This window comes from Protopterus annectens, chromosome 15.part0 (genome assembly GCF_019279795.1).
Source record: "Protopterus annectens isolate FY-2018-M chromosome 15.part0, PAN1.0, whole genome shotgun sequence".
NCBI classification, from domain to species: Eukaryota; Metazoa; Chordata; order Ceratodontiformes; family Protopteridae; genus Protopterus; species Protopterus annectens.
The window spans coordinates 598,005,318-598,031,394 of record NC_056749.1 but is presented as its reverse complement, the minus strand read 5'-3'; the positions used below and the strand labels follow the sequence as shown (position 1 = coordinate 598,031,394).

The following is a 26,077-nucleotide window of genomic DNA, read 5'->3' as shown; positions in this document are numbered from 1 at the left end:
TAATATAATATACCTTTATCCCTTTATATATATATATATATATATATATAATATATATAAAGTGATATTGGAATACTTCCATTTAATTGACACTGAACCAATTTTTAGCAGATTGTTAGATTGTTAAAGATGCTCTGAAGTGCAAGGGTTGATTCATGACTTAACCTAATCCAATGTGAAGATGGTATATTACCTTGTCTAGCTGAGTACTAGTTTGCTTTTATTTTTTCAGGGAATTTAGGACAGTCTGAGTTGAACTATATGGGCACTCAAAACCATCAAAGATGTTCTTCGTGTTTCACTGTTGCAGTCATAACTGTAGGGTGATCCTGCCGGCAGGCAGCCCGAGGTCGGCCAGAATCCCAAAGTCTGGGTCCGGCGTCGGCTGTACCAGCAAGCACCCTGACGTCAGAACACAGAGGTATAAAGCTGATAACAGACGCCATCTTCTCCAGTCTTTCTTGCCGTGCGGTGGAAAGCAGCTCGCAAGTCGTTGGTTGGCGTTTCCAGACAACGTGCTTTGATTGTCGTCGGTCCAAAGTTTTCTACTTCTCTTCTCAAGCTAAGTACCCCGTTGGGGAAACTTTTTTCTTGCTCCTCCGATGTCAGAAAAAGTTAATTTTTGTATATCGTGTGGAAAACAAATAGCTCATAATGATTTCCACTCTTACTGTCTACCTTGCTTAGGCCCTGACCACGACGTTTCTTGCTGTCGGTTCTGTGCCAGGTTTAATTCTCGCACTATCAAGTGTAGGTACGATTGGTTTTTGAATTATTTCGGTAGACGATTCAATTATAGGATGTCGTCGGATACTTTACCGACAACCGGAATTCAAAAGAAACACAAAGACAAGGATAGGCCTCCGAGGTTCAAACATGATATTTTGCAGCCAGAGCCAGCTTCGGGTTCGGCGGTCGTCAGTGAGGCGCTTTTGCAGCCCCTGTCGTCCGCCACTTCGGAACCGATGGCCGACACGGACTCCCATGGGGAGCCTTCTAGGCCTAGTATTTTAACTGCTGCAGGACCTTCGGACGTCGCTCCTTCAGATGGGTCCGGAACCGCTGTGCAGGTACCGGCTTCTGAGGGGGTTTTCAGGCCTTCTAATATCACTATTTCTACAAAGACAAAGGCAAAGTCAAGGACTTCTGTCAAACCAAGGGTTTCTTCACAAGCTTCCTCGGATACAGCTCCCAAGTCCCAGAAGCAATTACTTCAGATGGCTGAAGATTTACTTACAATGATTAGGGGTTCTCACCCTCCTCCAGAAAAAAGGCCTAGACAGGATATTCCTTATGATTCTTCTGATCAGGCTTCTGTGTCTTCTGTCTCTTCCTCTGACCAGGATTATTCCTTTCCTCCTTATGAGGATTCTGATGCAGAGGACTCTATTCCCTCTGCTTCTCCCCCTGAAGATTTCTCTTTTGGGGAAACCTTACATGAGATGAGGGAGCATTTTCATTGGGAAGGTCAGGATTACTCTGCTTCCAAGAAGAGACTTAGGGAATTTCTCCTTCTCCCTCAACACAGACCTTTGGCTATTCCTCCTGTACTTGATATTGTGGATGATGCTTTTTCTGAAGCTAACCTAAATCCTGATTCCTTGCCGCCTGCTCCTCCTAAGCCTGATAGATTTTACAGATTCGCTGACTCCCATCAATTCTTATTTAAGAACCCTTCTGCTGATCCTGAAACCATTTCTCAGGGTTCTAGGGCTGCTAAGGCCGCTTCATCTAAAAATCCTATCCCCTCTGAAAAGGATTCTCGTGCCTTGGACAGGTGGGGCAAAAAGGTTTACACTTCTGCTACCTTTTCTATTAGAGCTTTAAATTGCCAGTTTCACATGTTCAAGTATCAGCAATTTCTTTTGTCTGTTCTAAAGCAAAAGCTCTCTACCTTTCCTGCATATGCAGAGGACAAGGAATTACAGGATGTATTGCATGCAACTGAACAAGTTAGCAAACATAGTTTGCATTGTGGTTTTGATGCCTTAGAAGCTTCTTGCAGGGCCGCAGCCTCTGGTACTGTTATCAGGAGACATGCTTGGCTTCGTGAGCAGAAATTACCAGAACAGGTTAAGGCTAAACTGTTAGATGCCCCTGTTCAGCATGATGTTTTATTTGAATCCAAGGCTGAGGAGGTTATTAAAAAGATGGAAGAAAAAGCAAAATCTATGCAGACTGTTAAAGATTTATTTACAAGTTCAGCCTCCTAGATTTTCTAGAAATTGGCCCTCCAAAAATTGGTCTTTTCCCATGTCTGACAGGTCTCAAAGGGGAAGATATAGACACTTCAAAGGTCGGGGACAGGCTCAGGCCTCTTACAGGTCCGGACAATGGACTGCTTCTTCACCTAGAAGGGGAGAAGACAGACCTCAATCATAAAAGAAGCAGACCCAATGACTCTCTCCATTGGGCTACAGGTCCTCCTTGCCTGGAAGCCCCTCTCGGAGGAAACCTTTCTCTATTCTACCAAAATTGGACTCATATTACCCAGGACAAATGGGTTTTAAACGTGATTTTAAGAGGCTACAAATTCCACTTTCATACTCTGCCAAGGTCTTCGGGCTGGCCGGATCTGCCAAAACATCAATGGTCAGAGGCCTTAAATTAAGTGGATGCCTTATTGGCCATGAAAGCCATAGAACCTGTTCCACTTCCAGAGATGGGAAAAGGTTTTTACTCCAGACTATTTCTGGTCCCAAGGAAACAAAACTCATGGAGACCTATTCTGGACCTCTCAGTGTTAAATACCTTTCTGGAGATTCCAAAATTCAAGATGCTTACTCTGCAACAACTTCTTCCCATGCTCTCCCAGGATGCTTGGATGGTGACATTGGACTTGGAAGCCTATTTACACATTCCCATCAGACAGAAACGCAGAAAATACCTTAGATTCAAGGCAGGTTCGAGACACTTTCAATTCTCTGTACTGCCCTTTGGCTTATCTACTGCGCCCAGAGTCTTTACCAAGTGTCTGGCTCCAGTAGTAGCTTATAACGTTCCATCTGAGTTGTTTGTCGTCAGCTGTCCCTCCATACTTCCCCCTGCCTTGCTTGGCCTGTGTGGTGGTCTGATGAGTAGAGGATGTGGTCACCTCCAGGGTGCCTCTTACTCTCTCCCTTTCTGCTTATACAGACGTGTAGTATTGGATAAGGTACTGGGTCAGGTGTGAAAGCTAAGTTGGGCAGCAAACTCTATCTGAAGGGAGGAAGGAGACTGGCATTATTGGTAGGGGAGGAGCTTTGAGCTCGGATCAGATGCTGGATATGCAGCAGAGTCTCATCCATGCCAGACCTGGGAACCCACGTGTTGAAGACAAATGAACAACTCAGATGGAACGTTATGGTGAGTACACAACTTCTTTTTTTCCACACAAAGCATTTGCAAGACTTTTACGTTTGACTCCCTTTCACAGGCTCTTCAGGAATTGCAAGAAGGACATCTTTCTAGGAGCATAACGTTTTTCTGCTGCTGTAATCCTCTGCCACTCTTAAGACAGCACAAGTAAAGCTTTGGTACACACGTGATGAAATCTACTGCAGCAGTATTCCTTAATATGAGTGTGTAATGCTTTCATGTAAGCATATTCACCATAACTTAATTCCAGAAAAATCACAACTGCAGTTTAGATTCACTCCATTCACCATTATACTTCTTCTTACTTAATATGGAGGAGGAATTTTTTTTATTTTTTTCTCTATGGACAGCCACCCTTTCCTACTGTGTTGCTGATTTGTACTGAGTGGGATAGATTTTTCCAGTTTCCCTTTTTAAGTCTCAGAAGCACATCTGTTAGTGACTTGACATTTCAACAACAAAAAAGGTGTGGGTGATCCCTCTTTCCACCATATGTCTTACTCATACCTGTGGCCTGAAGTAGGTGGTCCCAGCACAGGCACATCAGATATATGGTGTAAAGGTTCAGTGTCTGTATGTAGTGTAACATACTCTGTAAACATATTTTGACAAAACAGCTACTCAGGTTAATGGGGAAACCCGCAGTTATGGAAATTGTGGACAGAAAGATCTCTGTGTGTAGTGCAAAAGTGTGGACATTTAAAGATGGACTCGTTTACCTCTCAAGACAAGTGTCAGCTAGGAAATTCTACTCTAAGTTGCCTTGCAAGGTAACCTAGACAGAGCTTCTCCATTCCTTAGAGCAAGGGACTTCAGTCTTCCCTCCAATCCCAGTTCATCCCAAAGGTATATCTAAAAGCAAGAATGGAAAAGGGAGGACTCACTAATAATACTGTCCATAAACAAGGTAACGGGTTTTATTTCAAGTGCTGCAGATGAGTGGAAGACCTAACTTTGTCCTGGAGCAGCCAGTCTTCAAAAGACACACCCTTGGTGTGTGGACAACATCTCTAGTCATCCTGAAAAAATTTCCACTTTGTGCTTTGCACCTAGCTAGCGAAAAGCTAATATTTCCCCTAGTTTAATCTATTAGCTCAGCTGCTTGTAATAATCCAATTTGTTGGCCACCGCCATCTCTAAGAGAATCTCTGGTTTGTAAGCCTACATGTATAAAGAAAATTGTACAGCCTTCCATATGGTTAGGGGAGACCTTAAGACCAGTTATTTCTTGTGCATAGTGGTTTTAGTCTGCTGTAATGCAGACTGTTCAGTTACCTGTCTTTTACCAACATTTCCCGAATAAGAGTGGGAGAACCTTAAGTACATGATGATCACATTGACACAAGTTATTACATGAAGTGAACAAGATGGTTCATGTAAACAAGACAGTCTTCGTCTTGGCAAACCTATCTAAGTGACTGGCTAACTGTATCACTTTTTTGTAGTCTTTATGATAGTGTTGAGGGACCAATAAGGGAACACTCATCTAAAACATTTACTATGGCAGCAGCCACCTTCAGGAGCAGTTCAGCACAAGAGTGACTTGAGTCAGCCACTTGGTCCACCATTCACATCTCAACGTACACAGTCTAGAGGCAAGAGAAGTTTTGCCACTGAGGTTTTCCAGGCTATGCTGTAATCTACCTCCATAGTGTCCAGTGAGGCTCCTCCATGAGCAGCTAACTGCTTTATCTCTCTCCCTGCATGTGAGAGATTGTACTGCAGCAGTGAGCCTTATGAACAACAGTACAGCTGTGTGAGAGTACTCACCGTAACTGTAAACATTCATATAAGAATATCAGTAGCAGAGTAGGGTGTTCTCACCCACCTTATTTTTGTCTGCCTCCTGTGGAAACCTGGTAGAATTTTAACTTTTAAACTGTAGTTGGGTCTTTCCATGGTGTTTGGCGCAGGATTGTTTTCTTTGTTTAGTGGACTCCTGTCTTGGGGTACTTAGGATGTTCCTTCTATTTTTTTAGTGATGAAGCCTTGCTTTTATTCCTTATCTCTCTGTGCCCTGGATGTCTTTCTCATGGGGCTTGGGACTCTGTTGCTCCAAGAAAGATTGCGCAGATTGCTGCTATTACTGCAGAACATTCTGTTGGCATCCACAGAGCAGGGCAGAGATCATCCCAACTATGAGGAAATCTGACATCTGTATGAAAAGAATGATGAGTGCCTGTAGCTTATTCCCACGTTTGATTATTTGAACATTTACAGTTGTATGGTATTTTTTTATGGCAAGTACTTTACACAGTTGTACTTTTTCAAGCATTTTTTGATTGCATAACATAAATGAAAATGGAATGCTTATCTTTTACAGTCTGCTCGATAGTTGATGAAGCAGTTCCTACATGGTTTTTTTTTTTTTTTTTTTTTTACTGGTGCTTTGCAACAGTTTGAAGTCTTCTGGTGTAAGTGGTGACTGGCTTTACTGTAACATTAAGGAAGAGAAACGGAGTAGTTTTCTCATTTAGATTTTGAAATGTTAACTTAATTGCAGAGCCATCCTGCGATTGTACAGGTTTCTTTTTACATTTCTGTGAATGTTCACCTAATCTCACATTTGAAGTTCCAGCCTTTCATTATATGCAAAATATTTGTCCTCATTATGCTCCTTCACATACCAGATATCAAGCCAGTACCCATTATTCCTCTATAGCACAGACCCAGGCTATAGCCTATTTATTTATTTTGAACAAAAAAAAAATTGGTTGTAGGTACTGATTTTTTTTCTTCGCAAGTTTTCAGAATGAATACTCCATTTTTTCCCTCAGTGTTACTGATTAGCGGGAGCTCATCACAAGAAATTGTCATCTTTCAGGCATCCTGCATGAAATCTTTGTTATAAGTGTATCCCAAAGCATTTTAAAGTTTGAAAAATTTACAATTTAATTTAAAATAGATAGGTTTGCTTGTGTCTTAGGAAGGATGTGCAAAGTTTTATTTTTTTAGCAGAGGTGAATTCTAAGCATGAACTCTGATCTTCTTCAGGCATGGATAGCTAATGAGGTGGAAGTTCTTGTTAGCACTGAAGAAGCCCGTCGACATCTTAATGACCTTTTGGAAGATAGAAAAATGTTAGCTCAAGACCTAGCAGACCTTAGACGACTGAAGGAAACAGGAGAACAGCCATCTCGTAAGATCCGGGTGAGTCATTAGGTACAGGATTTTGTTGCAATGTGCAGCATAATTGCTTTGAACTTTTTATAACTAAGAAAGAGGTTTGATTTGGACGTTTGCAACTGTTGTATTCATCTTTATAACATTTACAGTATATCATGTAGATTTCTGAAAGATCATGAAGTGCTTTAGCTTTTCAAACACCACAGTTTTCCACATATATGTCTGTTCTTTAAAAGTGACTTGGGGGGGGGGGGGGACGACGACAACATCTTTACTGCCAAACAAACTAAAGGGAAAAATTTAATTCAGGTGTCTAGAGGCTTGGCAGTTTTCACCATACATCAGTTGAGGTCAGTTCCACAATGGTTGCAAATTTTTCATGTATGGGAAGGTTCAGTTGGATTATTCCATTCAAAGATATCTGAAGGATATCCTCTTAAATTGTCAAGCACTTCATTAAGGCAGTACACTCAGGACAAATAGGTGCAGTGAGCCAATGTTGAACAGAATTGTATCTCGCTGTGGTTTAGCTATCTGACATTGTTACAGCCAATGTATGTGGTCAGCACAGTCCCCTTGTATGGAGGTGTTGAGTGGTTTTAGGGAGCCTTTCTCCCTCCCTCATTTAGGAATTTATTCATCTGTATTGCTTTTGGTTTATTTGTCTTGACTGAAATGATCATGATTTATATCCCATGTGTTGGTGTTGGTCCGTCTTTTAAAGTTTCGTCAGTCAAGGCATAAGGGTCTTCGGCTTTCTTCTAAACTTAAGGATGAAACTTGTTTCCTTTCTTCAGTATTTGAAGGAAGTACAGATCCAAGCATGGTGCTAATCTTGTAACCATTTAGCAGTTTTGAATGCTAAGAGAAGGCATTTAGACTTTGAATGTCTTGACTAATGATTTAACACTATTGCCTCTGCTTTCGGTGCTTCTGCTGAATTTACTTTTAAATGGCTCTAGCAGTGCTAGTTTGTACAAATCCCTGTATTGCTGCTCTTGGCTGGGTTCACCCTTTGAAGGTGAATAACTAGTTACTTTTCATGTGACTCTACACTCTTGGAGGGTTTTGTTAGAACCTTTGCCAGATCTGCATATTTTCTCAGTGTTTACTTTTGATCATTTGGCTGCACCTGTCATATATCTAGCAACTTTTGCCAAGCTAGGGTTAGGGATACTTGAAGTAACTGAACTTTTGCTTCAGACATGACTTCATATATCGTAGTTAAGCTCTAGGACCAAGTCTTTATTTTCATCATGGAGACCTATATAGCAGTTTGAGTTGAAGTACGTTTCTTTTAATGTCCATTGTTAAAAGCAACGGACCATCATAGTGATCACTGCTGCTAGTAGGTTTAGTTATATGGGTTATATCCTTGCAAGGATATAATAACCAGCCAGCTTTCAAAGCTTCAGGGCATCTTCCATATGCCCAAACAGTCAGCTTGAGCTGAGCAGACCCAAAAATATAGGATGTTCTTAGCATTTCACTGTTGCAGTCATCACACTTGGGTTATCTGCCTGCAGGTAGCCCTCAGTCAGCCCGAATACCAGAGACTTAGTATTTCTACATCGGATTCTGTCGCTCCAGGACTGATGTCAGGTCGGCGTGGGTATAAAAATAAGCAGCCGACGCCATTACACCAGTCTTTCTTGAGGAGCCCAAAGCAGAAGCAGTTTGCAAGTGCCGGTCGGCCGCTACCTGAGTTTTCGTTTACGAATTGAAACATCCTGATGTTCTTTTGCCTCAGTATTTAACCGATGTCAGAAAAAAAGTGAATTGTATTTTCTTGTAGGAAACAGATACCTGGTTCTTTAGAAACTCAGTGGAGCCAGAGGTTTTGCCAGGAGTTTCCATGGAGTCTCAGGCAGAAACTTTACACAGGATGTACCTTCTCAGGAGGTAGGCCAGGCTGAGGGCTTCTCAGGTAACTGTTCTTCCCTCTCTTCCCAAGGTAGTTAGAGCCTCTCCTTCTGTTGCCAAAACTTCTTTGAGAGGTAGGCCTAGTTCAGCTTCAGTGGGGGCTTCTCCTAGCATTTCGGGTTCTGTACCTAAGAAACATATGCTTAAAATGGCAGAAGATTTGATTACTATGATTAGAGGTTCTATGCCCCCGCCTGATAAGAGGCCTAGGGTGGAACCGGAGTTTGATAGTTTTGAACAGTGTTCAGAGGCTTCAGAGTCTTCTGGAAGACTTGCAGGAGTATCCTACTTATTCTGATTCTGATGTGGATGATTCCACTCCTACAGCTTCTCCTCCTGAGGATTTCTCATTTTCAGAGACTCTGCATTCCATGAGGGAGCACTTTCAATGGGAAGGCCAGGATTACTCTGATTCCAGGAAAAGGCTTAGGAATTCTTGTTTTTACCCCAGCATAGGCCCTTAGCTATTCCTCCTGTGTTGAATGTGGTGGAAGATGTTTTTGCAGAGGCTTCACTGAACCCTGACTCTTTGCCTCCTGCTCCTGTTAAGCCTGATAGGTATTATAGGGTGCCCAAGCTCATAAGTATTTGTTTAAGAGTCGACCCAGAAACTATTTCTCAAGGGCCTAAAGGTGTTAAGGCCTCTGTGGTTAAAAAATCCTGTTCCCACTGATAAAGAGGCAAGGGCTTTGGATAGGTGGGGAAAGAAAGTGTATACTTCTTCCACTCTAGCCATGAGAGCGTTGAATTGTCAGTTTCACATGTTTAAATATCAGAATTATCTCCTTTCACAATTAAAATCTAAGGTGGATGCTTTGGCGGAAGGTATTGAGTGTAAAGAGTTGCTGGATTTGGTTCATGTGTCTGAACAAGTGGGTAAGCATTCTTTGCAATGTGGTTTTGATGCTGTACAGGCCTCCTCGAGGGTGGCTGCTACTAGTTCTGTTCTTGCATGCCTGGTTGAAGGATCAGAATTTAGCTGAGCATGTTAAGACAAGGATTTTGGATGCTCCTTTACAGTCTGATGTGTTGTTTGGATCGCCTGTGGAAGCAGTTTTAAAGAAAATGGAAGACAAAGCTAAGTCTATGCAAACTGTTAAAGATTTTTGCAGGTGCAGCCACCAAGTTTAGTAGAAATTGGCCTGCTAAGGGGTGGACATATCCTGCTTATGATTCCCAGTCTAGGGGTAGCTCTAGACGTGCTGGGGCAGGGCTCAAGGTTCTTTTAGGCCTAGAACAGCGAGTTCACCTGCTCAGACTTCTGCTGAGGGCAGCGGTCAGTCCAACAGACCCAATGACCTGTCTTTTCAGCTGCCAGTAGATTCTCGGCTGGCAGCGGAGGAAGACTGTCTCTTTTCAAAGAAAATTGGGATTTAATTACTCAAGACAAATGGGTGTTGGATATCATTCACCACGGTTACAGATTTTATTTCCATACAATGCCCCTTTCAAAGGCATGCCAGGCGTTCCTCCTCCACAAAGAAAGGAGGCTCACAAGCAAGTTTCTCAGTTACTCGGATGGGGCCATTCAGCCAGTCCCTGTATCAGAAAGGGGCCTAGGATTTTATTCTCGCCTGTTCCTAGTACCAAAGAAGGGGAACACGTGGAGACCAATTTTGGATTTATCTCTCCTCAACACTTTTCTGGACATTCCCATGTTCAAGATGTTGGCGTTACAACAGCTTTTACCTCTGCTGGGCAAAGATCACTGGATGGTAACTTTAGATCTCAAGGAAGCTTACCTTCATGTGCCTATAAGGCTAAGTTGCAGGAAGTATCTGCGTTTCGAGCTGGAAATTCTCATTATCAGTTCTCTGCATTGCCCTTTGGCTTATCTACTGCCCAGAGTATTCACAAAGGTTCTGGCTCCAGTGATAGCTTACTTCAGGCTTCAAGGAATTCAAATCTATCCTTACTTGGACGACTGCCTGATTCTGGCTCAAGAAAAGGAAGACCTTCTACAACATCTGGAATATGTTATAGCAGTGCTAAGATGCCTAGGGTATTCTGTGAACGAAATAAAGTCCAGTCTAGTACCCTCTCAAGACATGTGCTTTCTGGGTGTGAGACTGAATACAGCAGCCCAGATGGCTTTTAACCCCGGACAAACAAAAGAGTCTATCACTTTACTTCCATCAACTATCTCATCAGTCCGTGCTGACTGCAAGGACAGTCCTTCAAGCATTAGGGTTCATGGCATCTTGTATTCTGGTGCTTCCCAATGCCAAACTGCATATGAGGAAGCTACAATGGTATCTCAAAATGTATGGACACAGCACTGCCAGGATTTGGACACTGTCATTCAAATAATACCTTGCCTTCAAAAGAATTTTTGTGGTGGGCTCAGGAATGTCACCTAAACAAGGGACTCTCTGTGACCCGGCCAGAGGCGAGTCAGATTTTAACGACAGATGCCTCGGACATTGCTTGGGAGCTCATCTAAATGGAAAGTGGATACAAGACAAGTGGCCTGCCAGACTACAGCATCTACATATCAACATGAAGGAGATGTTAGCAGTCCAGTTTGCATTAATGGCTTTCAAGGAGTTACTTCTTCCAGGGCAGGTGTTGATTCTAACAGACAACACAACTGTCATGTGGTACATCAACAAGCAAGGGGAACACATTCTTATCCTCTATGCAGGCAAGCAATGATTTTATGGGAGACTGCGCTAAGCTTGCAACTAACTCTTCAGGCAAGGTTTCTGCCAGGAGCACAGAACTCCTTAGCAGATGTGTTAAGCAGGCAAATCATGGATCCCCACAGTGGAAACTGGATCTTCATGTATTTCAGAAATTGACAGTGTCATGGGGAACTCCAGACATAGATCTGTTCGCTTCTCCACTAAACCACCAGCTGCCAAAGTATTGCACAAAGGGGTTTCATCACACAGCTTGGAAAGTGGATGCTCTGTCTTTCAGTTGGAAAAACCTTCATGTGTATGCCTTTCCACCTCTGCCTCTTCTTCCAAAGGTACTATTAAAGGTCAGACAAGACAGGCCAAGGATGATTTTGATAGCTCCAGATTGGCCTCGGCAACACTGGTACCCACTACTACGGAGTCTGGTAAAGAAGCCTCCATGGCCTTTACCTCTGATTCCTCATCTGTTATCTCAGAAGGACGGTCATCTGCTCAATGTCAAGCTTCACTCTCTTCATCTAACAGCCTGGCATATTCTGTGTTGAAACACAGCAGGTCTCAACTTCCTCAACAAGTTTTAAATGTGATTATGGAAGCTAGAAGACCTAGTACAAGGAAAGTGTAAAATGGAAGAGATTTTTATTTTGGAGTACAGCAAAGAATTTGGAGATTTCTGAGCCTAATTTGAGTGTGGCTCTTCAATATCTTACTGAGTTATTGGACAAAGGTTTGTCCTTCTCTTCCATTAAGATTCATGCTGCAGCAATTTCAGCTCACTATGATTGTGACCCACCTTTGTTTTCGCATCCTTTGTTCAAGCAGTTTCTTAGAGGGGCAAAGAATATAAGACCCCCGTAGAGCTCCTACTCCTGCTTGGGATCTCAATTTTGTGTTGGAAAAACTTACTCTACAACCTTTTGAGCCTCGGCTACTGCTGAATTGAAATACTTGTCATGGAAGACTGCTTTTCTGTTGGCTATTACTTCTGCAAGAAGGGTGTCTGAGTTGCAGGCCCTTATGGCAGTAGAGCCCTTTTTGATTTTCCATAAGGATAGGGTATCATTACGTGCTAATCCTTCCTTTATGCCTAAGGTGGTTTCTAGTGTGGCTTTAAACCAAACTATTCATTTGCCTACTTTTTATGCAGACCCCCAAAATAAAGGGGAAAAGATTTTGCACACTTTAGATGTACACAGGCAATTGCGTTATTATTTAAGCAGGACTAAGGATTTTAGGCAGTCTCAGCAGTTGTTTGTTTCTTTTGCTTTGAGTTCGCAGGGCAAGCCTGTGTCAAAACAAACTATTTCTAGGTGGATTGGCTTTTGCATTGCATTTTGTTATTCCCATCATGGCAAGGAGATTCCAGCTGGGATTAGGCCTCATTCCACTAGGGCTACTGCCACTTCAACAGCATTTCTAAGGGGTGGCAACTAAGGATATTTTGGAAGCAGCTACTTGGAGTTCAGTGCATACTTTCTCTAAGCATTATCACCTTCCTATCTACTCTAAGTCTAGGGCTGGTTTTGCCACAGCTGTTTTGCAAGGCATGTTGTCAGCTCCTGCTTCTTTATGATTTGCCAGCCTCCCTTACCTCTGCTTTGGGATTCTACCCAATAGTAAGGACTGCAGCAATGGGGAACGAAGAACATAGTACAGTTTTGTACCTACCATAAATGTAGATGTTCGAGGATCCCCATTGCTGCCTCCTTCCCCTCTGTGTTTAGGGGTGGTTGTGTAGGTGAGGTTACATGCTTATATTTTTGTATATATTCTTGTATATATTGTACATATTTTTGGTGTATTTTGGGCCTTGTCTTTTTAGGGTCTTCTGACATCTGGGGCAAGAAAAGACTGAGGATATGACGTCGGTCATGCGCATTAGTACCCTGACGTACTGGCGTCAGTCCCCTGACCGACGTCAGCCTTATACTCTGGTATTCGGGCCGACTGGACGCGGACTATACCCAATAGTAAGGACTGCAGCAATGGGGATCCTCGAACATCTACATTTATGGTAGGTACAAAACTGTACTTTGTCTTTTGGTTTTTCCTGGTTAGGGGTCGCCACAGCCGAACTCCGGTCCACTAATGATTGGCAGTAGATTTTTACATGCTGAGTTGCTGGCCCTGACGCACAACCTTCAACGAAGGTGTCCATTCACTCATGTCTCCACACAGAAGACGCTCTAGCTGAGAATCGAACAGGACAACGTCTTACTGTGAGGCGACAACGCTACCGCAGCACCACCACCGCAGTTTTTCTTCTAAAGCTATGTACCCTGTTGGGGATCCTTTTTTCTTGCTCTAACCGATGTCAGAAAAGGTTAACAGTTGTCTTGCCTGTGGAAAGCAAATACCACACCGAGATTTTCATTCTTTCTGTGTTAACTGTTTAGGCCCAGACCACGACGTACCTCACTGTCTGTTTTGTGCCTTGTTCAATGCCCAAACCGTACGTCATCAGGACCTTATCACTATATACTTTTGCTTTCGATCTCCGTATTCCAAAATGACTTCGCTAAGCCATCTAACTACTGATATTCAGAAAAAAACGTAAGGGTAAAGACAGGTCCAAAGCTGCTGACGACGCTTCCGTTAAGCTATTCGCCAGTTTGCCGGTACTCAGTGAGGTGCTTTCGCAGACCCTGATACCCGCTTCAATGGATTCGCAAGCCTCTACCAAAAGCCATTCATAGTCTGGTGTGCCGCGAGACTCTTCGACTATGGAACCTCCGGATGTCTCTACCTTGAATGGGTCCGGAGCCTCTGAGCAGGCACTGGCTTCTGAGAAAGTTATTCACACTACCGATGTTTGACACAAACCGACTTCAGTTCTGTGCAAAACTACCAAGTTTCTAAGAACAAGAATACATGCTACGCCTAGAAACCCGACCAAAGCACATGCACCTGTTCCCTTGCCACAAAATCAAATGCTTAGAATGGCAGAAGACCTTATACTGATTAGGGGAAGTCTGCCTTCCCCTGCTAAGAGGAGACCAGTCCCCAGCAGCTTCAACAGACCAAGAGTCTGATGACTCTGAGGTGTCTGATTATGACGACATGCCCTTATCTGCTTAAGAGGATTCAGATGCAGAAGAATTCATTCCGTGTGCCTCTCCTCCAGAGGTCTTTTCTTTTGATGAAATCTCACATACTTTAAGATAGCATTTCCACTGGGATTGCCAAGACTTTCCTCAGTCCAAAAAGAGACTCAGAGGATTTCTAGATTTGCCACAACACAGGCCTTCAGCAATACCTGCAGTCCTGGAAGTTGTTGATGTCTTTATGGAATCCAGTCTTACTCCTGGTACTTTACCCCCTGCCCCTAGGAAACCAGAGAGATGCTACAGAGCACCTGACTCTTATAAATTTATTTTCCAAAATCCTACTGCTGACCCAGAGATAATTTCCCAGGGGCCTAAAAGGTATCAAGACAACTACAGCTAAGAATCCCACCCCTTCAGACAGGGATTCCAGAGCTTTGGACAGATGGGGTAAGAAAGTATCTACCTCTGCAACTTCTGCCATTAGGGCTTTGAATTGTGAGTTTTAGTTGCTGAAGTACCAGCAACATATTATGGAACTTATTAAGCAAAAAGTAGCAACCTTTACAGACTGTGCAGAAAATAAATAGTTGCAGGAGCTTATGCACTCTGCAAGCCAAGTCAGCAAGCATACATTGCAATGTGGCTTTGACACCCTAGAAGCATTTTGCAGGGCAGCAGTCACTGGTTCTTTACTGAGAAGGCATGCTTGGCTTAAGGAGCAGACCTTGCCAGACCATGTCAAATCAAAGTTATTAGATGCTCCTTTAAACAACGACAATTTGGCACCAAAGCAAAAAAGGTTCTTAAAAAGATGGAAGAAAAAGCTAAATCTATGCAGACAGTTAAATAATTCTTACAAGTACAGCCTCTTAGATTTCAGTAGGCATTGCCCCTTGAAACACGGGTTTTTTCCAGCCCCCCTCCAGGCCATCCCAAACTAGACCCAGGGCAAACAGACCACCCAGAGTACAGTCTCAGGGTATTCAGTGATCTAAGCAATGGAGTGCCCCCACCTCCAAAACAGGGAGTGGTAAGCCACCTCCTTAAGGAAAGAACTGGAAATGCTTTCTCTACTCCACACCTCTGTCCAGCTGCTTGTGCCCCTTGGAGGAAAACCTGCCCTTCATGCAAAAAACTGGATGTCCATCACAAACGACCGATGGGTCCTCAACATTGTATCTCAGGGGTACAAATTCTACTTGCACTCTTTGCCAACCCCAAAAGAGTTCCCAGACCTTCCTCCACACTAGTGGGCAGAGGCACAAAACCAAGTCCTATCCCTGCTCTCTATCAGGGCTATTCAACCAGTTCCAGCGGAACAGGTCAAGGATTCTATTCCAGACTTTTTCTGGTACCCAAAAAAGAGGGCTCTTGGTGCCCAATCCTGGATCTTTCAATTCTCAACACCTTCCTGGTGATACCAAAATTCAAAATGCTTCCCCTGCAACAGCTTCTACCTATGCTAGCCCAAGGATGCCTGGTTAGTCACACTAGACTTAAAAGAAGCCTATCTGCACATCCCTATAAGGGAGTTATGCAGGTAATATCTACATTTCAGGGCCAGATCTATGCATCATCAATTCTCTGCATTTCCCTTTGGCTTATCCACTACTCCCAGAGTATTAACAAAATGCCTGGCTCCAGCCATTGCTTACTGCAGGCAGCAAAATATCTAAATTTACTCATACTTGGACAACTGCCTGATTCAGACGGACAGTCAGGAATTGCTGTTGCAGCACCCATTTGTAAAAAAACCTTCTCACATCACTGGGGTACACCATCAACGAAAAGAAATCAAAACTGATGCCCAGTCAAAAGACTGTATTCCTGGGAGCAAGCTTGGGCACAACATCCCAGATGGCATTCCTCACTTCAGAAAAACAAGTCTATCTGACAGCCCATTTCAAACAAATGGCCACCAGAGTTCAGCTATCCACAAGAAAAATCCTGCAGGCCCTAGGGTTCATGGCCTCATGCATCCTGCTAATTCCATATGCCAGACTGCATACGAGGAAACTTCAGTGGTACTTAAGTCTTTAGTGCCAACATTCTCAGGACCGGGAAACTGTCATTCCTATCATATCCTGTCTAAGGACAGAGTTTCTTTGGTGGGCAGCAGCATGTAACCACAACAAGAGACTGCCCTTTACTCAACCCCACGCCGCCCCAACCCTAACCAGACTCCGCCTTGGGAGCACACATGGACGGCAAATGCATTCAGGCCACTGGAGCCCAAGTCAAATTCATCTGCACATCAACCAAAAAGAGATGTTAGCTGTGCAGCACGCCCTGACAGCTTTCAGATCCTTACTATATCCAGGATAACTACTAATAAAAACAGACAACACCGTTATGTGGTACATCAACAAGCAGGGGGGACCCACTCTGCAGGTTAGCCATGGCCCTGTGGAACATGGCCTTGGACATGCAAGTCCATCTGCAAGCTCAATTCCTGCCAGGCAAACAAAACTCACTTGCAGACGATTTAAGCAGAAATCTCCTAGACCCACACGAGTGGCAATTAGAGCCCAGCATCTTCAACCTTCTGATTCAGAAATGGGGAACCTCAGAGGTGGCTCTCTTTGCTTCCTCCTGCAACCACCAGCTCAGCAAATTCTGCACCAGGACCCCCTCACAGCAGGGCCAGAAATGTGGATGCCCTATATTTTAAGTGGGTAAATCTCTCAATGTATGCCTTCCCACCTCTGCCCCTACTCCCTAGAGTATTACTCCAAATAAGACAGGACAGACAAAGGACAATTCTGATTGCCCCGGACTGGCCACGCCAACACTGGTACCCACTCCTGCGCAGCCTGGCACCTACACCACACCACAGCCCAACACTGCTATTTCAGCCAGAGGGACAGATTTTGCATCTGCAACTTCAAACCCTAAATCTTGCAGCCTGGCTTATCCCTTGAATTTTCCCCCAGCAACCCTAAGCAAGCAGGTGCTGGACATCATTCTTGAAGCCAAAAGACCCAGTACAAGAAAATCCTATGCTGATAAGTGGAAAAGTGCTGCTCCTGGAGTCTGTCTAAAGTATAGGACGGGGTTTCCCTCAGGACAAACCTTTCCTTTATGCCTAAACTGGTGTCCAATATGGCTCTCAATCCATACATTTGCCAGCCTTCTTCCCTAATCCTCAAAATAAAGGGGAAAGGATCCTGCACTCCTTGGACATGCACAAGACTGCTCAGATCCTACCTTGATAGGACTGAAGCCCTTCAGAAAATCTGACCAATTACTAGTCAGCTTTGCAACAGGTGCAGAGGGCAAGGCCATTTAAAAGCAAACAATTTCCAAATGGATAGCACATTGCATCCATTTCTGCTACAAGCACCATGGGAAACCAACCCCTCAGGGGGTCAGAACACATTCCACAAGGGCAACATCTACCTCTGCAGCATTTCTTAGGGGAGTCCCTACCAGGGACATCCTGGAAGCTGCTACCTGGAGTTCTGTACACACCTTCAAGCATTACCACCTGCATATTTTTTCGAAATCCAGGGCAGGTTTTGCAACAGCAGTCCTGCAAGGCATTCTAGCCGGCCCTAACTCTTCTTGATTGCCTCCACCCTTCAGCTTTGGGAATCTGTCCAAGTGTGATGACTACAACAGTGAAACATGAAGGACATGGTACAGTTGTGTACACTTATCATAAATGTAGATGTTAGAGTGTATTCACTGTTGCAGTCCTGGTTTCACTCCCTCCAGCCCCCTGGGTTCTCTCTCTTTATACTCTCTATTCCATTCCCCCCCCCCCTTTCAGGGGTATTGGTATTTACTTTTTATTGGTGGTGTTTTCACCCACCATAACTTAGCTCCCTATTTGGGGGACTCCTAACATTTGTGGAAAGAAAGACTGATGTAATGGCGTCTGCTGCCTGTTTTTATACCCCTGACAACTTGACTTCATTCTGGGAGCGACAGCATCCAATGCAGAAATACTGTGTATCTGGTGTTCGGGCCAACTGAGGGCTATCTGCAGGCAGATAAACCCACGTGTGATGACTGCAATAGTGAATACACTCTAACATCTACATTTATGGTAAGTTTACACAGCTGTACTTTTTTGAGCACTAATACCTTCAAAACTTTCCTGCTGCTGAAGATTACACTTCTCTATGGCTATCAAAACTTGGTTGTCTCATGCTGTTCCTTTATTAGGTAGATAACTTCCCGGGGTGGGGGGGTGGACTTCCATTTAAAAAGAAAAGTTTTGTTTGATGCTTTCCTGTTCAGGCAAGTTATTTTAAAACTACAAGTTTGTATTTTAAGACCGTCAAGAGACTAATTCATACTGTTAAATTAGAGCACCCCCCCCCCCCCATCAATTGAAAAAGTTGTTTAAAGTATTTAAACATTTTTTGTGGAGAAATTGTTTATTTTACTTTTTGGTATTAGCCGAGTGTTTTTAAGTACTTTTTACTGTGTTTTCCTTGGGAAAGAGGCACCATATTTGGCTTGACCATGGTACATGTGGTCTGTCCCAAGATCAGTCCTCCTTCCAGCCACCTGACATCATGGAAGAAGGAACAGCAATTGACGCAGGACCCAAGACTTACTTAATCAGGCCAACTTGAGGGCTATTACAAGAAGATAACCCAAGTGTAATGAATGCAACAGTGAATATACTCTAACATCTACGTTTATGTAAGTCTACACAACTGTACTTTCCCCCTTCTCCCTCCCAACTCAAAAACAGTCTGCACCACAAACTCATTGGAAGTTGCTTAGGGAGCATTTTCCAGAGGGATAAAAGTGCTGGAGATATGAGTTACTAAGAACAGACGCAAGAACATAAACATCAAGGAGATGCTTACCCTGATTAAGACACTCAACTCAGAACCATCTTTGGTCCTTGGGATCTCTTTGAGTGGTTACAGACAGTACCACCGTTATGGTACGGCAAGCAAGGAGAAATCCGGTTGTATCCCCTTTGCAGACTAGCCATGTTTCCTTGGGATATAGCTTCACAGTACAGTCTCGCCCTACAGGCATCCTGCCTTCTATCAGAGCAAAATTGTATGGCAGACAAGAGCAGAACCAGGGAAGACCCTCACAAATGGAAACTAGATTGGGGGGGGGGTCTTCCAAGATTTGATGTATAACAAGTTGATCTCTCAGCCTTTTCTCTGAATTATCAACTGGAATTGTTCTGTTCCAGGAAGCCATTCTAGAAGGCAAGTAAGACAGATGCCTTTTCTTTGGATATGAATGTTTCTGTATGCTTGTACACCCTTTCCACTAATATCCATGATACTCCTGAAGATTCAGAATGAATCCCCCAAGATCATTGTGATGACTTCCTTCTGGCCCAGGCAACTGTGGTTCTATTTCTATTTTCTCTCAATTTTATGTGAGAGAAACTAACACTTGCTCCTTTTTAACCAGCTAACTTGGCTGATTTGAGTTTCCTAACATGAAAAACAGTTTTACTGATTGTTCTGACCTCTTCAAGAAAGGTATCCAAGTTGCAAGCTGTTACGGCGAGTCAGTCCTGTCTTATTTTCCATAGGAACAGGGTTTCTTTGAGAACTAATCCTCCTTTTATGCCTAAAGTGGTATCCAAGTTTACTTTATCCAAACTATCCATCTCCCCTTTTCTTTCCTGAATCTGAAAATGAGGGCAAAAATGTACTCCATACCTTAGATATCCACAGACATCTCTGGTACTATCTTAATAAAATAAAGTATTTCAAGTCTTCAGATCAGTTTCTCATTTCTTGTGAAGATAAAAAGGGACAGCTTGTGTCAAAACAGGCAATTTTCAAGTAGTTGTCTAAGGCCTTATTACTCTTTGCTGTGCTCACCATAACTAAACTATTCCAGACAGGGTCAAAGCCCACTCTACCAAGGCCTTGGGTTCATCTCTGGCTTTTTGGAAAGGGTTGGAAAGGGTTGGATTCTAGAAGCTGCTACATAGTCCTCTGTACATACTTTTAAAAGGCACCATAAGCTTGATTCTTTCTCTAGGCTTCAGGCTTTGCTAGGGACATTCTCTAGGGGCTGCTGAATTCTTTTCTCCTTCCACCTATCAAATGTTAGCTGGAGTAATCTACCCATTTAGCTCAAGCTACTGCAGCAGGGACATTCTCTAGGGGCTGCTGAACTCTCTTCTCCTTCCACCTATCAAATGTTAGCTGGAGTAATCTACCCATTTAGCTCAAGCTACTGCAGCAGTGTTCATTATGATGAATATACTAAGTTATGTAAGTAAATTTATCATAACAGTAAATGCTAGAATGGTCATTGCTGCAGTAGCTGCTTCATCCACTTGTCTTTTTTTGTTTGTGTTTTTGTGCCAGGGTGTGTGCGTATATGTTTTGCTCTAGCTTTATCCTTTCAGGCTTCAGCCTTACTCTCTCTGCTGGCAGGAAAGCTGTGAAGCGCATGGTGCCTAAACTTGTCCAGTCACCTCAGCAAAAGCTGCTTGACCGTTTGAGCTTGTGGAAGGTGTCCTGAAGCTTTGAATGCTGGCCAGCTGTTGTATCCTTGAGTGGATATAGCCAGCTAAGGCTACTGCAGCAGTGATCATTTGAATAGCTATTGCTGTAATATGTTTACTTACACAACTGTACTTTATTCCTCCAGCAAGAATCCCTGCCCCCCCCAACCATGAGTGCACAATTCCTGACCTCAGGACACCTCAGCATCTTTGCTCTGAAGTAAACCTTTGGATGAAATTTTTGCAGCTGCTACATGGTCTTATTTTTGTGGACCATTATATTTGGATACCGTATCCACGCTTACAGCCTTGCTTGGTGCTTCCATTTTCAGAGGTATTTTATTTTAGTACTTCGGAAGATCTGCAGGGGGAATTCTACCTGTAAGTTTATAGTGTCTGGCCAGGACCAGCTTATAATTTATGTATTTTCCAGAATGGTAAAATTAGTATCTGTCGAAACACTGGAAATACCCTTTCCACCAAATTCCTGTATCTGGTGAAATCTAGGGGAGCACCAGTGACCTATGATTGGCACCTTGCTGAGATTGTCCAAGCCATCAGGTTATTTTCTTTCTTCCCCTAGGTTTGTATATTAGAAGTGCTGAACTCAGTCTCAAGAGTTAGCTGAGTACAGTGCATCATAGGACAAGGGGAGTAGCTTGAGATCTTTGTCCCCCCCCACACACACACACACAAAGGAATTCATGCCTTTGGCAGTTAGTCAACAGGTGTTTCCAGTGTCTGGACAGATGTTAGTTTCTGATTAAAATTATCTCTGGTAGAAGTATTTCAGAGCTTTGAGCCCTAGTCCTGCAAGGAATCCTGCATTGTCTTCCATAGGGACAGAATTAACTTTTATAGGTGTGATGAAAAAGCTTAAGACCTATTAACTGTCTCTGAGTTTGATTACCCAGATCTCGTATTGGAACTTGAAGGTGCCTATACAGTCTTTCATTTGCTTCTTGAAGATGTGGCTTGATGGGCCAAGCCTGAGAAAGAGAGAGGAAGAAATGCTTGGTATGGAAGTCTTTGAAATATGCGACTATTTCATTGTATTGCCGGTGTTTCTTTTTATTGAGGCTGTGTATCTTGTGTTCATGTCACCATGGCATATGGCCGTCTATTGAAATATCGGCATTCCAAATGAGTGCTGAACTGAAAAAGGATCAAAAATGCAGGAGAACAGCGAATCTTTCTCATCGCTCTTCTCCCCTAAACTTTATTGCATTGGGGGAAGTTCCCCTGCACCCTCAATGAGGTCACCCCCCCTAAACTTGTGTATACCAACTCTAAGATCTCCATGCCTCTGAGTAAAGTGGAATATTCAAGGACATGTCCATGTTTTACTTGGTATATTTAAGTTTTGACCACTTTGTGTTCTGGGTCTTGCTCCAATTGGTCCTGACACTTCAAACGGTTACTGGGAGTATTCTTTAAAAAAAAAAAAAAAAGTTTCAAATAGTAAAGGGTCTCTTAATGCCCTGTATATTAGTTGTAGATGACATTTAAGAATATAAGCTACAGTAAAAAGAGAATCACTGTAGTATTTTGCTGCAAGGCAAGCATTTTTGGATCAAGCATTGAAGCCCTTTGGTTCTCCTTCTACCATTTCTGGATTGCGTCTACAGAAAAGGATGTACTATTCTGTACTTGGTGTGATAAGAGCCGTATGAAGTAGATTTATGTCTTGGGCAATGTTCTTAACCCTGTGGGGAATCAGTTGAGAAAGTCTGCAGGTGGTAACGATTGTATGTATGGATCAAATGAAAAGTCCTTAGCGGAGATCTCTCAGTCAAATGACCGTGAAGGGCTTTATAAAACCTAGCATGCTTGGCTTATGAGCCATACTCTCAAAGAAAAAAAGATGGTCAGTGCAGGTAGAAATAGTGTAGTAGCTTTTCCTCTAGAATTATGCTGGCTTGATGACTGAGGTCTTTTATGAGAGTCTCCTGTACTCTATCTGGACTAAAGGGTATTTTGCTATGTTTTGGCAGCTTTGAGCTGTGTAGTGTGTAAAACTGTGCGACTTTGGGGGGGGGGGGTGCTAGATGTCAGAATGGCACTTATTACAATGAATGCAGTCATTTCTTCTATACCACTGGTGTATTAAGTGCTGTTTGATGGGAAATAGTGCCAGAGGGGGTTAAGGATATTCTTCACTGTCAAATATGCAGAAGACTGTAAATTTTGGAGTCTGTTTTATTGTTTCAGAAAAAGCTGCTACCTTTGTTTCACCTGTTGGTGAAATCGGGTGGAGGATAGGTGTCCTCCTGTCCTTACCTCTTGTGCCTTAGAACACTTTTACTTCACGCCTAAGGGGAAGTCTAATGTGGGTGTTAGCAAGATTGTTCAGTGACCAGTCCTTCAACTTTTACAGCAAAGCGAAAAGGCTGTTTTACATGCTGGATGTTCTGCAGTACTCGTGATACTACCTGCAGGGGCCATAGACTTTTTTTTTTGCAGTCTGAGAAGCGAAATCTCAAAGCACAGTTTAAATGGCTGTCATGCTTCATCACCTTTTGTTATGAATCATAGGTGTGTGTGCTAGACTAATGGCCCTGGAGCCTTTTACAAGCCTAGCCCATAGAATTACCCTGACGTCGTGCCACCTGACCTTAGTTCCCAGAGCCTCTGTCGGGTAGAGTCACTGTTGTGATCTCTGTGGTGAATTTTCTGTTTCCCATCCACTCATCAAGATTTCTCTTAGAGGAACAGTGAGGCGCTGTGCTTGACATGTATGGGAAGCCTGATGTTCATCATGTTTCACTGTTGCAGTCATTACATTTGGGTTATCCTGCTGGCAGGCTACCCGCAGTCGGCCTGAATTCCAAACTCCTGGTCCGGCATCGGTTGCTGTCGCCTCTTCCCTGACGTCAGTGCGCCAGGGGTATATAAGATGCAGCCGACGCCATTTTCTTCAGTCTTTCTTGCCGCACGGTGCCCGAAGCAAAAGCAGTTCGCATGTGCCGGTCGGCTGACTCCTGAGATTTTCGAAATCTAATTTCAGATCCGAAGTCTTCAATAAAGCCAAGTACCTTGTTGGGAAACTTTTTTCTTGCTCCAGACCAATGTCAGAAAAAGTTAACAATTGTATTTCTTGTGGGAAGCAAATACCTCATAAGGATTTGTTCATTCTTACTGTATTCCTTGCCTAGGCCCTGACCACGACGTTGCTAGTTGGCGGTTTTGTGCTAGATTTAACCAATGCACTATTAAGCATCAGTACAATTTTGCATTTCAATACTTTGGCCGAAGGTTTAATTATATAATGTCGTCGGAACAGCTGACGACCGGAGTTTATAAAAAGCGCAAGAAAAAAAAGAAAAGGACAGGCATCCGAGGTCCAAAACAGACTAAGCCTCCGCTAGGCCAGTCGCCGGTTTGCTGGATGTCCTTCATGGATGCATCTGCAGTCATAACAAGTGGGTTGTCCTGTCGTCAGGCAGCCCTGCAGTCGGCCGGATTCCAAAGTCCGGGGCCCGGCTGATGTCGACTCCATCCGGGACGCCATCTCTGTTGGTCTTCGTATAAAAGCATCAGCCGGCTATTTTTTTCCCCAGTCTTTCTTGGCGCTTGCCCAAAGCTTAAGCGATTAGCAAGTGCCGATTGCCGGTCGGTCGAGATTACTGTATACTTCTACGAATACTACTGCAAAGCTAAGTACCCGTTGTACCCGTTGGGGACTCTTTCTTGCCTCAACAGAAAAAAAAAACAATTGTTTATACCTAAACCTGTGAAACAAATACCTCATAAAGCCACTCTTTCTGCCTAGCTTGCCTGTACCCCCCCTTTCCACCTAGGGCCTTAACGCTTGTGCCTGCCTGTGCCGACGAGCAACAGGCCGGGCGGCCGTCGGTCGGTTTTTTGGTTCCGAACAGTTTTCATTTTAACGTTTAATACTCAAACGCCGCCGGAAAAGACATTCCAAGCAGGAGCAAGAATAAGTGATCCAGCGGTTTGGCGTTTGCGAAACCGAAAACGGTAAAAAGCAAGTGTTTGTTTCCGGCGGCTCCCGGAAGAAACTAAAAGTAAAACGGAATGAATTCTTACAACTGAAATCCGCCATACCGCTCTTGAATGGATTCCTCAGAATTAAATTCCTCGGTGGTTGACCACTCTCAGTGAGGTGCTTTCGCAGCCCCTGACACCCGCTACCTCAGAGCCACAGGCCGCTTCCGACTCCCACATGGAGACAACTAGGCCTCTGGATATTCAAGGTATTGGGCCTTCAGAAACTATTCCCTCAGATGTGTCCGGCGCCGCTGAGCAGGCATCTGCTTCTGAGGGTGTTTTCAGACCAACACAGTTATACATCAAGCCAACTTCGGCTTCCAAGACAAAGGCCAAAACAGCTTTAAAGACAAAGAAACAAGTGCAGCATTCTCTGGACAAACTTCCATGCCTAAGAAACAGATGCTCAAAATGGCCGAGGACCTAATTACTTAGATCAGGGATTCCCATCCCCCTTCTGATAAGAGGCCTAGGCAAGACACTGAATATGATTCTTCTGATCAGGTTTCAGTTTCTTCTGATTCCTCCTCAGAACAGGAATACTCTCATCCTCCCTATGAGGATTCTGATGCTGAGGAATCTATCCCTTCAGCCTCTCCTCCCGAGGACAATTCTTTTGGTGAGACCCTGCATACCATGAGGGAGCATTTTCACTGGGAGAGCCAAGATTACTCAGAGTCTAAGAAAAGGCTCTGAGATTTTCTTTTACTTCCTCAGCACAGACCTCTGGCTATTCCACCTGTTCTAGACATTGTAGATGTATTTCAGAGTCCGGCCTGTCTCCTGACTCTTTACCCCCTGCACCCGTTAAGCCAAACAGGTGCTACAGGGTTGCAGATTCACATAAATTTCTATATAAAAACCCTGATGCTGACCCAAAAACTATATCTCAGGATCCCAAAGGGGTCAAGGCTTCCACTGCAAAAAACCTTGTTCCCTCTGATAGGGATTCTAGAGCACTGGACAGATGGGGGGAAAAAAGTTTACACTTCTGCTACCTTGGCTGTAAGGGCTTTAAATTGTCAGTTTCATATGCTTAAATATCAGCAATACTTTGTCACTGTTAAAACAGAAAATGTTGACAAATTCTGAATGTGCTGAAAACAAGAAAATGCAGGATTTATTGCATGCAGCTTAACAAGTGGGAAAGCATACTTTGCAATGTGGTTTTGATTCACTGGAGGCCTCTTGCAGGGCTGCTGTTACAGGTTCTTTCATTCGAAGGCATGCTTGGTTAAAGGAACAGAATCTGCCTGATCATGTTGAAGCAAAATTATTGGATGCTCCATTACATCATGATATTTTGTTTGGTGTTAAGGCAGAAGAGGTGTTAAAGAAAGAGGAGGATAAAGCAAAATCTATTGCAGACAGTAAAGGATTTTTTACAGGTACAGGTACCTAGATTTAGCAGGAACTGGCCTTCTAAGAATTGGTCCTTTCCTGTGTCAGGCCACAAAGAGGCAGATACCGACGCCCTAGAGGCAGATCTCAGCCCCAAGGCTCATACAGGCCTAAACAAT

At 43.6% G+C, this 26,077-nt stretch overlaps 1 protein-coding gene across 1 annotated transcript in view; it reads left to right on the top strand.

Annotated features, from left to right (window-relative positions):
- The window catches only part of KIF4A (kinesin family member 4A), a gene marked incomplete in the record, with an annotated part of 2,786,372 nt that overhangs the window by 1,573,972 nt on the left and 1,186,323 nt on the right, over window positions 1–26,077 (top strand). The window contains 1 exon segment of the mRNA XM_044057419.1: window positions 6,352–6,507. Within this exon segment, the coding sequence (XP_043913354.1) occupies window positions 6,352–6,507 (156 nt within the window).